This window comes from Oratosquilla oratoria, chromosome 40 (assembly GCF_046742065.1).
Source record: "Oratosquilla oratoria isolate Oo_2021 chromosome 40, ASM4674206v1, whole genome shotgun sequence".
NCBI classification, from domain to species: Eukaryota; Metazoa; Arthropoda; class Malacostraca; order Stomatopoda; family Squillidae; genus Oratosquilla; species Oratosquilla oratoria.
Genome location: NC_134816.1, coordinates 24436066 through 24451553, shown reverse-complemented (window position 1 = coordinate 24451553; position 15488 = coordinate 24436066). Strand labels below are relative to the sequence as shown.

Below are 15488 nucleotides of genomic sequence, written 5' to 3'. Positions count from 1 at the left end.
CCTGAAAAAGGAAGAAGAATGATATTGCAAGGAAAAAGAATGCAGGGAGAGATCGGGGCAAGGGAGGAATGAAATGTAATGTTGGTAGTATTGTACCTTTTTGTAGAAGGCCTCAAACACGTCTTTCCCATGAATAAAACGGAAGAGGACCATAATCTTATCCAGCAGTCTTTCCAGTTCATCTTCTGTTGCTTCCTTATTTCCAGCTCTCAATTTACCATCAACAAACTTGGCTGTTGGAATAAATAAATATGTAATTATAAAAATCACAATTTTCAACACCGAACTGCATATCTATATACATACATACATACCAAGGCTTTTTCCCCCTTACAAGGGAGGTAGCCAAAAAGGAAAAGGCTTAAATCATTCCCACCCATTCCATCCCTGAATACACTCCACACCCCTCCACCCTCCCTCTTATCTTAGCACCTCCTGGATGACAGGTCATCCATGCTCCCTGTCCACTGCCCTGGGTCAGAAGCAGTGTCGCAAGACACAGCACATCCACAGCAAGGCCGCTTCATTAAATCGGCGACCCCCCTTTTCCAGGTCCATAAAGGCCCAAAAAACATCCTTCCCCTTTCCTATAGCTTTCTCACATATCTGTCTTACCACAAAAATCTGATCTACACAACCTCTACCCATCCTAAATCCACACTGTTCCTCACCAATTACTCCCTCTGTTCTTCTCCTAATCCTCTCAATCAAGATCCTCCCATAAGCCTTCCCAACTACATTTAACAAGGTAATCCCTGTGATAGTACTACATTCACACTTGTCCCCTTTTCCCTTGTAAAGTGGAACTATACAGGCACTCCTCCAGTCCTCTGGCACTCTACCCTCTCTCCAGCAAACATTAAATAACCTCACCAGCCAATCCACCATCACTGTACCTCCTTTTTTTAGACATTCTGCATGGCATCCATCCAGACCAGGTGCCTTACCTGCTTTTATCATCTTAACATCTGCCTTCACTTCATCCTTCCTTATTTCTCCTCCATTTTCCTCACTCATCACTCTCATTTTCTTAGCATTTCCCACTGCAACTATCTTTCCCTCCCTATCCTCCTTCACATTTAGCAACTCCCTAAAATATTCTGCCCATCTTCCCCTTACTGCCTTCTCTTCCATTATCATCTCTCCATCTGCACCTTTTACCTTTTCTTTAATTGATTCGCCTCCTCTTCCTCTCTTAATTTCTTTCCAAAACATCTATTTATTACTTTCAAAATTTTCTGTCATACTCTTACCCCATTTCACATCTGCTCTCCTCTTTGCCTCCTTTACCTTTTGCTTTACTTCTCTTTTCTTTTCTTTGTACCTCTCATACGACTCCCTCGTCCTATTTTGTAACCAAATCGTGAAAACTCGCTTCTTCTTTTCTACAACCTTCTTTGTTTCCTTATCCCACCATTCACTACCCTTCCTTCTATTTCCTCCTGTCCTTCTTGTTCCACACACCATCTTTGCACACTTTGTGACTCCCTCCTTCAACCATCCCCATTCCTCTTCCACACCTAGCTCCACTCTATCCTTCACTCCCTCCCACTCCTTCAGTTTCTTCTTATACTCCTTCTCCTTTTCCTTTCAAGAGTTCACTCTAAGCACCTCCCTACCTTTAGTCCCTTTCCTCTTCCTCCATCTATCCTCCACTCTCAACTTACCTTCCACCAAAAAAATGATCTGATATTCCCCCACCCTCTCCCCTTAGAACATGTACATCCTTAACTCTTCCTATCATAATCCTATTTACCACTACATAGTCCATTAATGCTCTATCTACCACCCTTCCCTCCACCACCCTCTCCCATGTGTACTTATGCTTGACTTTCTTCCGAAACACTGTATTTGCTATCATCAACTCTCTAGACACATTTCCACCATCAACTCTCCACTACGATTCTTTCCTGGAACTCCACATTTCCCAACCACTCCATCAATTGGATCATTTCCTACCCTAGCATTAAGGTCTCCCATTAATATTACATTGATATTTCTCCCTAAATCCTCTATGCACTCATTTAAATCTATCCAAAAAGCCTCCCTTTCTTCTACGCTCTTCTCACTGCCAGGCCCATATGCACTTACAAAAACCCACATCTCCTTTCCCAGTTTCACCTTCATCCACATTATCCTTGAGGAAACCTCCTTCCACTCCACTACACGTTTACCTATCTCTTCACTTACTAGTATAGCCACCCCTTCCCTCCCTCGCCCTCTCTTCACTCCTGATAACCTCCCACTTACACTCCCAAACTTACACTCGCCCTTCCCTTTCAGCTTAGTTTCACTCAAAGCCAACACATCCATCTTTCTTCTCACAAACATACTACCTATCTCTTCCCTTTTACTCTCATCTGTACCACATCCACGCACATTAAAAGACCCAAACCTTAGGGTGCTGGTCCGAAAACTCCCAGACCCTCTTATGCCTTTGCTTTTTCTTTTAGGAATGTCCCCTGTGGGGCTACAGGGAGAAGGATGCCTAGTCCCAATCCCCCATCCCTTTCTTCTCGCCTATTACGATCCAAGTGGAATTACTTGGTGGCAGTATTCTTTTCCCCCCACCACAGGGAAGCTTTTGTGTATAGATTAATATATTGTACAAATCATATGGGAGAATACATCGTCTCACCCATGAGGCTACACCTGACACACCAGCCACACACACTTGCCTATGACAGTGCGACCCTGCTTGACCCGACCTAACTTAATCCAGTGCAATTCTGTAACTACGCAGCACAGGTGACTACCCACACTGTATATATACAGGCTCCTGGCCACGTGTAAAATCTGTTCAGTTTTACCTTACAAATAAAGGAGACGAACTCATGAACACTTCTTCTCACTGTAGCTCATAGCGGCTACACCGGTGACCTGAGTGAGGACCACGGACCTGTCTCCCGCTGCTGCCACCCCTACCACCACTCCAACTCTCCCAACAGGCACTGGGGGACATTAAACCAAGTGCAGAATGAGCAGGAACATCGACATTCTCTGTCAGATGTGGCTCCTGCTCCTACCAGTGCCCATCCCATCTGTCCTTGGCAACATCAAGGATGAAATCACCACTGCAGCAGCAGCACTGCCCTACAGGCGCCAACAACAACAACGATGCCGGACTACTACCCTCACCACCGCGATCTGATACACTGCAGACCTACATATCACCTTCAGGAGTCGCTACGATTTCTGGAGCTTCGTCCTGGCAGATGCTAGGATGCTTCTCATCACTGATGGCTTTCCCATTCATTACAGGTTACTGGTCAACATCGCCAATAGCTGTCTGGTCTGTGCAACAGCTCCTGCCTTGATTGCAATCAACCACAGCCCCCACCATCAACACTAGATATCTACATGCCCAGTGCTCACCAAAGCCATCTAGGACAACCTCATGTTTCTAGCAGAGATGGCCCATCTCAACTCCACTGCAAACTGCATCACAATCAAACATGGCCACCATCATCGATGCTAGACAATACTACACCCAACATTCATTGAGCCATCTGGGGCAACCTCAACATGTCTCCAGTGGAGATAACCATTGGCCACCCCCTTGCATGCAAAATCCCCTCTTAAACAAAGGCCATTTTAAGAGGGGAGTACTGTACAAACTACGTGACATGGAGCACACCCTGTCTTGCCTATGCAGCTACACCTGATGCCCCAGCCACAAACCCCTGCCTATGACAGCACGACCCTGCTTGACCCAACCTAACTTATTCCAGTGCAATTATGTAATTACGCATCACGGGTGACTGCCCAAGTTTTACCTTACAAAGTGGATGAACTTGCAAACACACTTTTCTTCTTGCCATATCTAACAGTGGCTACAGTATAAACCTTGACAATATTATAGAAAATTATACCTGTATTCTGTCTCAATACTTTAAAAGTTTTACATCATATATGTATTTATGTCAAGGAGGTTTGTATAAATCAATCAATCTGTTACCCCAGGTCTCTTTTGCACCAACAGCCACTGGATACTCACAGGTTATTTATGGAAGAAACACTATCTTGCCTAATTTGTACAAATTGGTATGTAAATGCTTATATGTATTTTTCTAAACATCCTATAACAGTTTCCTGTTTATTTGCTCCCCTCTTCATGCAATTCTTATCATTTAATTCCTTCTTTGTAGATATCTCTTCAAATCCTTGATTTGGTCCTCTATCACTTCCATAAGATCCTCCACCCTTCTAGTTCTCTCACTTTGTATATATGTATGTATGCATGTATATATTTTTCATCAAACTTGTGCATGTGTGTGTGTGTATGTACGTGTGCACTTTTCCTTTCAGACTTCAAGAAATGGGAACCAAATTGTGTTTAACAAGTCCACATGCTTTCCAATCCTGTACTCCAATTTTAATCTTAAGCACTGACTACCTTATTATGTATGTATACACATAAAACAAAACATAATATCTCAAAACATTTTGAAGTATATGGTATGTTCAATAAGTAATGAGAAAATGTCAGGCAAGACATTAAATATGATTTGATCAAAATACTTCATGGTGAAGTACACATACATATATTCTATATAATGACTAATTGGCAACTTTCTATATTTGTAGGTCTGAGTGCAGTGGTGAATGTGGTGGAACCAGTCTGATTCGGTTTGCCGATCTGTGAACACTTGTCAAGATGCAGGAAAACATGGAGCAACGTTACGCCATCAAATTTTGTGTTAAACTTAAGAAAACCAAACAAGAAGCTTATGTAATGTTAAAGGAGGCCTATGGAGATGAACAGATGAGCCAAGCAAGTTTCTATCAGTGGTTTAACAGATTTTCTGATGGAAATGAACAGGTTGAGGATGAACCCAGATCTGGAGCACCGAAAAGTGCACGCAAGGAGGAAAACATTGAGGAAGTGCAAAGATTAGTGATGCAAGACCGTCGAATATCTGTGACGATGATATCTGAAGCTGTTGGTATTAGTATTGGCACAGTAGAGACAGTTCTGACCGAAGATCTGAAGCTCCACAAAGCCTGTGCCAAAGATCCTCTCCAACAACCAGAGGCAGTTTCGTGTGAAATGTTGCAATGACATTCTCGAAATGATAGAGGCTGATTCAGGTTTCCTGAATAAGGTAGTGACTTGCAACGAGAGTTGGGTGTTCACCTACAACCCTGAGATCAAATGTCAGAGTGCTCAGTGGAAGCACATGACCTCCCCCAGACCCAAAAAGGCAAAGACGAGCAGGTCGCAAGAGAAGGCCATGGTCATTCCTTTCTTTGGCTCCCAGGGGCTCATTCACTTTGAATGGGTTCCTCAGGGTCAAACTCTCAATAAGGAATATTACCTTACTGTTCTGAAAAGGTTCAAGGAGATGAGGAGGAAGAAGAGGCCTCAGCAGTGGAGGAGTGGTCAGAGGTGGTTCCACCAGGACCATGCCCCATGCCACAAGTCAACACTGGTGATCACCTGGATGGCCGTCAGGGGAATGAAAGTGGTACAACACCCACCCTACAGCCCTGACCTAGCCCCTTGTGACTTCTTCCTGTTCCCACGCATGAAAGACAGCCTCAGGGGAACCAGATTCCAGTCAACAGAGGGGCTGAAAGAGGCATCGGAAAGTTACCTGAAGGGACTACTGAAAAAGGACTTTGAGGTGGTCTTCCAGGATTGCAAGAGACGCATGCAGAAGTGTAGATGCGAGAGGCAATTATTTTGAAGGAGACAAAGTTTTGTAAGCTTATGAAAATAAATAATGTCTCTCCTGACATTTTCTCATTACTTATTGATTGTAGTGGTATATGTGCACCATTTCTACCTATCCACCTATATACCATCTCCCTCAAAAGGAAGGTAACCAAGTCAAAAGGCCCACTTCCACCCATTTCTCTCCCATCCACCATCCTTTCCTCTTTCTTATCTTAGCTCCATGTGGATGATAGGTCACCCACACATCCCACCCACTGCCCTGGGTGAATGGGACACAAGGGGTGTTGAGCAAAGAAGGGAGAAGGCAGGAAATAGTGATGAGTGGAGAATGGCTGTGTATTAACGATACTGTGATGCAAGGGAGGGAGGGGACAGGGAATGGGGGGTTGGGAGTGGTTATGTATGAATGATATTTTGACAGCCTGATGGGATTTCTCTCCCTGTTCACTTTTTCTGAGTAAGGGGTGGAGAAAGAGGGGTCGCCAATTAAGTAAAGGAGCCTTGATGTGGATGGATGGGGGGGGAGCTAGTATGTGCGAGAAAAATTGGACGCAGCCCGAAGGGATTTCTCCCAGTCTTCCCCTTTTCTGCATGAGGGGATGGAGAGGGGGGTCCCCAATTTAATGAAGTGGCCTTGCTGTGGATGTGCTGTGTCTTGCAACAAAACTTATGACCCAGGGCAGTGGACAAGGTGAAGGGATGACCTGTCATCCAGGAGGTGCCAAGATAAGAGGGAGGGTAGAGGGTGGAGGGGAGTGGAGTGCATTAGTGATGGAATGGGTGGGAATGGTTTTTATGCCTTTGTTTTTTGGCTACCTCCCTTGTAAGGGGGGGAAAAAGCCTTTGGTATATGTATTTATCATTATCATTATTTTTTTTCATATTGGAGTGTGTTCAGGATTATACTGTTTAATGTCACGAACTCCTCTTATAGAGGACTTTGTAGTGTGGAATTTAATGAACTATGCCCTTGGTTCAACTTCACCGGTGGCAGGATTCGAACTGCCATCCCCTCAACCTTCAGGATACTTACCAATAAGTTCTGCAGGTTTGTTGAGTCTCTGGTTAATGAAATGTTCAAATGCTTCTTTGAGAGCGAAGACAAATTTCTCGCTGTTGCCAAAGCACTCGGCAACAACAGCATCCATTTTGTCCTTGAAGTCTAAAAGCTCTTGTACCATTACTTTATCTTTCTCTGGGTTTATCACTATGGTTTTACCAAAGGCCTGGAAAATTATTGAGGCATATTAATCCCAAGCATGAAGCAAATCTATAAAATCATAAATCAAAGACAACATTATCACTTAAAAGAAAAGAAAAGAAAATTATATAAATATATACATTTATTCTGGGGAAGACCAAGAATAGGTTGGATGGATGGACGGATGGATGGATGGCACACAAAGGAGGCCCTGGGTACAAAGGGAATGTCTGTTGAGCAGGGAAGGGAGAGGGTGAGAGAAAGGCATGAGCACAGAGTGGTTGAGAATGGATGGTAAACAAGACAAGGCACAAAGGGGTTCTTCTAGTCTACTCTGTAAATTCTTGAGTGGATGATAACAGGAGGGGAGAGTGTCACCATGCAATGAATCTGTGGGGGGGGGGGGGGTGAACCAGCTTTGACTGTTGGGCCCTGCTGCAGAGATTCTAGATCTTACTGCAATGCTTCAGACTCTAACAGTTGGTGAGGGACAAGGACGACCCTAAAATCAAAACAAGCTAAGTTAATGGGGCAACAAATGGGTGCTGGATGGATGAAGGGTGGGTGTATACCTTGGTTGGGTCATTCCCCTTTTAACCATTTCAATACGATGGAGCCTACATAAGCGTCAATAGGTGCAAGCTGGTACACAAGAACACAGACGTCAGAATCTTGATTATATATTTCTTGTAGTTGTACACAAGTTACCCCCAGATTCTGTGAACTGATTTGATCATGTTTTCTGTGTTTATTACTACTCAGAGTAAAAGAGAACGAGTAATACAGCATTGACTTTATATTTCATAATGTGAGTAGTGTAATGCAAATTACATATGGCAGCCAATGCTGTGCACGAGAATTTGAGTTGTATTGAAGTGGTTAAGGAGAAAGGACCTTTTGATATATGTATGTGCTTTTAGTTGGCCACCCCTTTATAATGAAGAGATGGTTTTCAGTACATATATATAACTTATGATTACACTAGTACACAATATATATAATTTATGATCACACTAATACACAAGTTAACACAAATACATTTAACAAAATATAAGTTCTGCATCGCCAACCTTTATATATCCATTAAAATGCATACACAAGTCTTCAAGTCCTCCTTTAATGCGGGCAAAAAGGCTATACAATAGAGCAAGGTCTTTTCTACGATTCTGGTCTAATAAAGACTCTAGACCTTTCTGAAGAATGTGGGTTTTATGTTCACTTAAAAGCTGCTTTTCGACACTATAAATCAATTGCCGTCTGAAAAAGGAACGTCCCCGGTTAAAAAGTCAACATAATTCTAAGAAGTATTCGAGATTAATATTTTCTGTTTCATCACATCAAAATATTGACAAGATACATACTTAGTTTAATATTCTCCAATTCATCACATCAAAATACTGACAAGATACATAATTAGTTTAATATTTTCTGATTCATCACATCAAAATATTGATAAGATACGTACTTAGTGGACATGTCTAGATAATGAAGAACTCTATTACTCTCTTCAAGTAATCTTTTATCCACATGAATAAGATATTGTGGAACACTACGCTCCTGGATTAATCGCTGACCTTCACGGGAATATAATTGGTCTGTGGCTATCAAGAATCTGTAACAGAAATAATATTGTGACAGAAAAAAAAAAAAAAAAAAAAAAATCGGACTCCTGGAAGACATAAATGGACTTGATTTCTTATTGTTGGAGAAAGAATGAAAGAAAAGAGAAGAAAAGAAAGAAAAGAGAAAATGATAGGAAAAAAAGAAGAGAAAAAAAAAATAATTAATATTGTTTTGGCCTACACAGAATTTGCTTGGCACATGACAGATGGTCCACATGCAATCATCATGAAGACAGAACATGTTACCAGTGGCACACTAGGCTACCATGATACTTGCTTTTGCTACTTTGAATAGAAATTATTTCGGTTACAATAAGAACATCTCAACAATGTGCCTCATATTTATAGTGTAAAAAAAGTATGGAAGGCAGAGGTAGATGGAGTGAACAGGTGGGGGCAACAGAGAATGAGATGGATGAATGGGGTAAAAGGGGCATCACAGCATCATCCATACACTACTGTTCTCCACTCACCCCTATCTTCTGTCTTCTCCCTTCCTTTCTCAACAGACATTCTCCTCTTTCCCAATTACCTCATCCATCCATCTCATCCTTGGCTGCCTCCTCATGTCCACTCCTTCCACACCTCTTTTACTAATCTTTCTTCACTCATTCTTTCCATGTAAATACATATACCAAGGTTTTTCCCCCTTACCAGGGAGGTAGCCAAAAAGGACAAGGCATAAAATCATTTCCACCCATTCCATCCCCGAAAACACTCCACACCCCTCCACCCTCCCTCCCATCTTAGCACCTCCTAGATGACGGGTCATCCCTGCACCCTGTCCACTGCCCTGGGTCAGAAGCAGTGTCGCAGGACACAGCACATCCACAGCAAGGCCGCTTCATTAAATCGGCGACCCCCCCTCTCCGTCCCCCCATATAAAGGAGAGGACGGGGAGAAATCCCTTCGGGCTGCATCAAAATTTTTGCTCACACACACTACCTCACCCCCCATTCCCCCGTCCATTCCACCTCATGCATCACAACATCATCCATATACAACCATTCTCCATTCACCCGTCTTCTGTCCTCTCCCGTCCTTCCTCAACAGACATTCCCCTCTTCCCCAAAGCCCCCTTCACCCCATCCATCCATCTCATCCTAGGACGTCCCCTCATGTTCACTCCCTCCACATCTGCCTTCCATACCTCCTTTACTAGTCTTTCTTCACTCATTCTTTCCATGTGTCCAAACCATCCTAATACTCTTTCATCAACCCTATCTCCCAGCTCCATTTCCACCCCTGTTCTCCTCCTCACCTCCTCATTTCTCACTCTATCAAGCCTAGATATATGTTTCCATATAAATAAAAAACAAAAATCAGACACTATGTGCAATCAATTCCTTAAATCTGAACTTACTTATTTTCAAAAATCTTGTGGTAGATTTGTAAAGATGACAGCATTCGCAAAAGAGATTTGATGAGTGATCGATCAATCGTCTCTCCTGCTCTCTCCTTCTCCACCATCATGAGGAGCCCATCCACACATCGATTCTCTACGACTACTTCTTCCATTATGTATTGCCTAAATAATTCTAATCCCATGTCCCTGAAAATACAACATACAATAAATTGATGTCACTGAAACACTATGCAAAACATATTATCTAATGACAGTACAAGTTATGAAAAACATACAAATTATTAGTAAAAATTTCAGTTTAATGTCACGGTCTCCTTTTCCGAGGTTAGGCTGGCCCCACCTTATGGAGACTGCTACTCACTTTGCCAGTCAAAAATGTCCAACATAATAAAAAAAAATTCATATCCACACAGGAAATGAAAACTTGTGCAGATACTTGCCATATTGAGGAAACCTGAGCATTCTGTAAGACATAACCTCTGTCCAGAGCGAGGAAAATATTGCACACCATCTTCATTTGCTGGCAATGGTGTGTCCAACAGTCGTTTAATTGCCGAAGAAAGGTCAGTCGATCTCCTGAGCTGCTTAGAAACTGTTCAAGCTTAGATTTAATGTGTTTTTCTGTCAAATCTGCAAGTAGATAAGGAGGAGAGATGAAACCAATTCTTTTCCCTGAAGTGGGATTAATTCACTCTAAATAAACTAACAGTAATATGACACGAGTTTGTGCAACTTATTTCGTCACTGTGACTAATAATGTAGGAAAACATTTCTTCATTGATGAACTTGGGAAAGGCTTTCCCCATAACTGTCAAAACCAACTATTTCACCATGCTCATCAGTCACATGGCTTATCTCAGTCTAAAACAATATGATTACACAACATGGTAGGGTCATACACACACATTTTTTTCCTATAATGTCACTGTGACTATTTAGAACATTCCTTGGCTTAATCCACTGAGGAGTGTCCTCACCTTTAAGAATCTAGAATTATATCTGTTGCCTCTATTTTCATTGACTGGGAACCCACACCCCCCCGACAGTGACCAACAATAGTCACTGGGCCCTTTCATGATATACCTGGGAACTGTTGGACTACTGTGTGTGTTGTATTAGTGTAGGACTGTTTCAGTCACTACCTTAAGAAGGTGGAGGAGAGGAGGAGGAGGGAAGCAATCATTTGCTATCAGCTTGCATTACGTGAAAAGGTGGAGGAAATATAGTCGAAGTTGGGAGAGATTTCTTAGGCCCAGACTGGGGACAGAGGACTTCAGTCCAATTAATGCTAAACAAATTTATTCACCTGATAGAAACTGCCAATTTTTGGAAAATTAACCCTTTTTCTTAATAACTGGGTACCATGGAATAAAAATTTTAGCCAGGATGGAGGATAATTACCACCTGATACAGGAATGTTTGAAGGTCTCTAAATTGACCCATGAATTAGGGCTACTACCTTTAGGTACATTATTCTGGCTACTGCATGACTTTATTCAACAACAACCCACCACTCTTCAAAGGGTTAACAGGTAGAGTTCCACAAATTGCAAAGTATAACAAACCTCGAAGATCAGAGTAAAGCTGTGCAGGTTGTCGTTGCGTGATGAGATTGTCCACATATCGGTAAAGGTCCTCTTGTGTCAAGTTGTCCTTGAGGGGTCTTGATTCCTGAATGGCCACCACTGCATCTTGAAGACATCTCCATGATTCTCTCTCATAGTCAACGCAGGGCTTCTGGTGAACTGTCAAGACACATTTGTTACTCAAATGTTGACTGTGAATGAATATATACACATATATCAAAGGCTTTTTCCCCCTTAGAGAGGTAGCCAAAACACAAAGGCATAAAAACCACTCCCACCCATTCCATCCCTATCACACTCCACTCCCCTCCACCCTCTTCCCTCCCTCTAATCTTGGCATCTCCTGGATGACGGGTCATCCCTGCAGCTTGTCCACTACCCTGGGTCAGAAGCATTCAATACCCAGGATACTGGTGTTCATGTCATGTACCTCAACACAATTTTACAACCTTATAATATGCTGTAGTTTTGTAACCCCACCTTTAGAATTTTCCAGTAAATCACCATAATAGTAATACTAATAGATAAGCATACATACATATATCAAGACTCTTTCCCCCTTACAAGGGAGGTAGCCAAAAAGGAAAAAGCATAAAATCATTCCCACCCATTCCATCCCTGAATACACTCCACACCCCTCCACCCTCCCTCTTTTCCCCACCACAAAATACTGCCACCAAGTATTTCCACTTGGATTGTAAGAGGCGAGAAGAAAGGGACGGGGAGTGGGACTAGGCATCCTTCTCCTTGTAGCCCCACAGGGGACATTCCAAAATGAAAAAGTAAAATAGATAAGCATAAGACAAGAAATTGCTAACAAACTTCCTGCTAGGCCAAGAATGCAGTAGTGTCACAGTGCTACAGGAAACAGGGCAGAACAAGGAATGTTATGACCCAAGTCTCAACAAGTTGTAAAAGGATAAGGAATGCTGTGTGTACATTTTTTTTTATCTGAAAATCTACCACCATTGACACAGACAGGCAGATACTGAACATATGTATGTGTGTATCTACATATATATTATATATATATATATATATATATATACACATATACCAATGCTTTTTCCCCCTTACAAGGGAGGTAGCCAAAAAGGAAAAGGCATAAAATCATTCCCACCCATTCCATCCCTGAATACACTCCACACCCCTCTACCCTCCCTCTCATCTTAGCACCTCCTGGATGACGGGTCATCCCTGCACCTTGTCCACTGCCCTGGGTCAGAAGCAGTGTCGCAAGACACAGCACATCCACAGCAAGGCCGCTTCATTAAATCGGCGACCCCCCCTCTCCATCCCCCCATGCATAAAAGGAGAAGACGGGGAGAAATCCCTTCAGGCTGCATCAAAATTTGCTCACACATACTACCTCACCCCCCATCCCCCCACCAATTCCACCTCATGCATCACAACATCATCCGTATACAACCATTCTTCATTCACCCTTGTCTTCTGTGTGTGTGTGTGTGTGTGTATATATATATATATATATACACAGACACACACAAGTGGAAAAGGTGGTAGAGAAATGCGGGTTGGAACAAGAACCCTATATTCCTGACATTTCAACTACAAGTCTTCTTCGGAGTCAAAACATCAGGAATATAGTGTTCTCGCTCCAATTGGTGTTTTTCTACCACCTTTTCCACTCATCTGTCTTACCTTCATAGCATACACACACACATACACGTACTCCAGATGATTAAAGTGGCATTCCATTATATGGATGAAGAGATGACAAAAAAAACCTCATTGAAACCCTGATACGTCCAAGACTGGAGTATGCATCAGCAGTATGGTCCCCACACAGAGTTAAGGATATTAGCAAGACTGAGATAATACAAAAGGCAGCAACCAAATTGGTCCCCTGCCTGACAGATAAACCATATGAGGAGAGACCAAAAATAATGGGTCTATCAACCTTGAAGGACTGAAGAGAAAGAGGTGACATGATTATAGTGTTCAGGTCACTAAAGGGGATAGACTGTATTGATGGAAGAGATGTCTCAATTGAAGAGGTCATGGAAGTAAATTAAGAAATACCACATGTCAAAATGATGTGAAGAAATACAGTTTTCCATATAGATGTATAAATATGTGGAATAGCTTCGAAGGTGATATACCCAAAGCTCAAACAATACACGAGTTCAAAAGTAAATATAATTGGAAATCAAAGATATAGTTTAAGTTGGAACCGTACATGAATTTGAGTCTAGATAGGTTAGAAAATTAGAGAATAGGAGACAGGACCCAATGAGCTTTGCTCCTTTACTGTATATTACAATAAAATAAATATATACATATACCAACAGCTTTTCCCCCCATACAAGGGAAGTAGCCAAAATCCTACCCATTTCATCACCACATACTCCACTCCCATTCACCACTCCTCCCTCCCTCTTTTCTTGGCTCCACCTGGATGACAGGTCATCCATGCATCTCTCTCACTGCCCTGGGTCAGAAGTAATGTAGCACAAGACACCACATCCACAGCAAACTTCATTTAATCAATGACCCCTCCCTTCATCCCCTCATGCAGAAAAAGAGAGAAAAGAAAAGGTAAATACATACACACTAATAAATAATAATGGCCACACATATTCATGTTATCCATACCCACCCACATGAAGGCAGTAATACAGTGTAATATGTTAGCAAGGAGGCAAATGACTGGCATTACCCCTCAAGTCAGCAATGATGGAAGGCATGACTGGCTACAAAAAGATGTTCTCAAATGACAGATCATGAGGAGAATCAGAGATGAAGACTGCTAGTAGTAGTTATAAAAAGATCTGGACAGAATACATGACTAGGTGTTGAAAAAATAAACAAATAATTTAAAAAAAAAAACATAGAACAAATAAATAAATAAAAATATATTGATTACTAAAGATAAATAATTATCATCATTATTAGCATTCCTTGGTGCTTCTATTGGAAGTGAAACAATTACAAAATGAAAGAGGAGTGTTAGGGAGTATGGATCAGAGATAACTTCTCACCCAGCACACCAGCAAGACCATAGGAGAAACAGGCTCTCAGGTGAAGGTCACCAGATTAGCCCACAAGTCACTCAATTAGATAAACAAAAAAACAAGCAAAAAACAAACAAACACTTTCTCTTTCTCTCTCTAGTGATGGTACACCAAAGCTGGTTATAATTTGGTTAAATTTAGTGTTTTATTTCCTGGAATGATGCCCAGCAATTACTGTAGTATATCTTGAATTTCTCTGAAACTTTTGGTATGACATTAAACCTGCATCATGATTGTGCAGTTCTCAAGGTCATCTTATATAATGCTTACATGTTTTTGTATTACCAGATTTCCTTGTAATTATGTACAACACATATATGGGGGGGGGGGGATGGAGGAAGGAAGTGAGGCAGGAAGGTAGAGACTTGCCCCACTGACCTACATCCCTGGTGAATGGTACATATTCAGCAACCTTTGCCATACTGTGGAATGTGGTGGCTACCCACAACATGATTTTAATATGGTGTTTACCTGAGTAAGGGAATGAACTCAATTCATTATCTTCCATCTTTTACATATGCATTACCTCCAAGACAACCATAATCAATGGTTACCTGAACCCTTTAAATATGTGGGATATTATCACCCTTTCAGAGACTAGTTTGTAGTGGTTTTGTGTCTATATATGTATAATTATACCTGTGATGTGTGCACACTTTATTACCTTTTACCTCCCCTTCCCCACCTTCTATTTTTATTTGTCATTATCTTCTGTCACTTTGTGGTCAGCATCTCTCTTCCTTCAAAATCTTGTATGTGCTGGGCATCTATCAATTCTAGTAATAATTAATTAATCATTCTTTTCTATCTAGGAAACTAATATATATATATATATATATATAGTATATATATATATATATATATATATATATATATATATATTTTTTTTTTTTTTTTTTTTTTTTTAGCTATCCTTTTATCATCATCATTATTATTACTACTGTTTTCAACTATAATAAGGATAATGATGATATGAAGTTACTGCCTTAATTTCTACT

At 41.4% G+C, this 15488-nt stretch overlaps 1 protein-coding gene across 2 annotated transcripts in view; it reads right to left on the bottom strand.

Annotated features, from left to right (window-relative positions):
• Cul4 (cullin 4) overlaps positions 1 to 15488 on the bottom strand; it is a 32429-nt gene that overhangs the window by 14154 nt on the left and 2787 nt on the right. For both annotated transcript variants that reach the window (XM_076177277.1, XM_076177278.1), the window contains exons 2-8: positions 11435 to 11614; positions 10310 to 10499; positions 9867 to 10055; positions 8347 to 8493; positions 7952 to 8138; positions 6714 to 6906; positions 97 to 233 (exon numbers count right to left, since the gene is read on the bottom strand). In XM_076177277.1, coding sequence (XP_076033392.1) covers positions 97 to 233; positions 6714 to 6906; positions 7952 to 8138; positions 8347 to 8493; positions 9867 to 10055; positions 10310 to 10499; positions 11435 to 11614 — 1223 coding nt within the window. The remainder of the gene's footprint in view (positions 1 to 96; positions 234 to 6713; positions 6907 to 7951; positions 8139 to 8346; positions 8494 to 9866; positions 10056 to 10309; positions 10500 to 11434; positions 11615 to 15488) is intronic.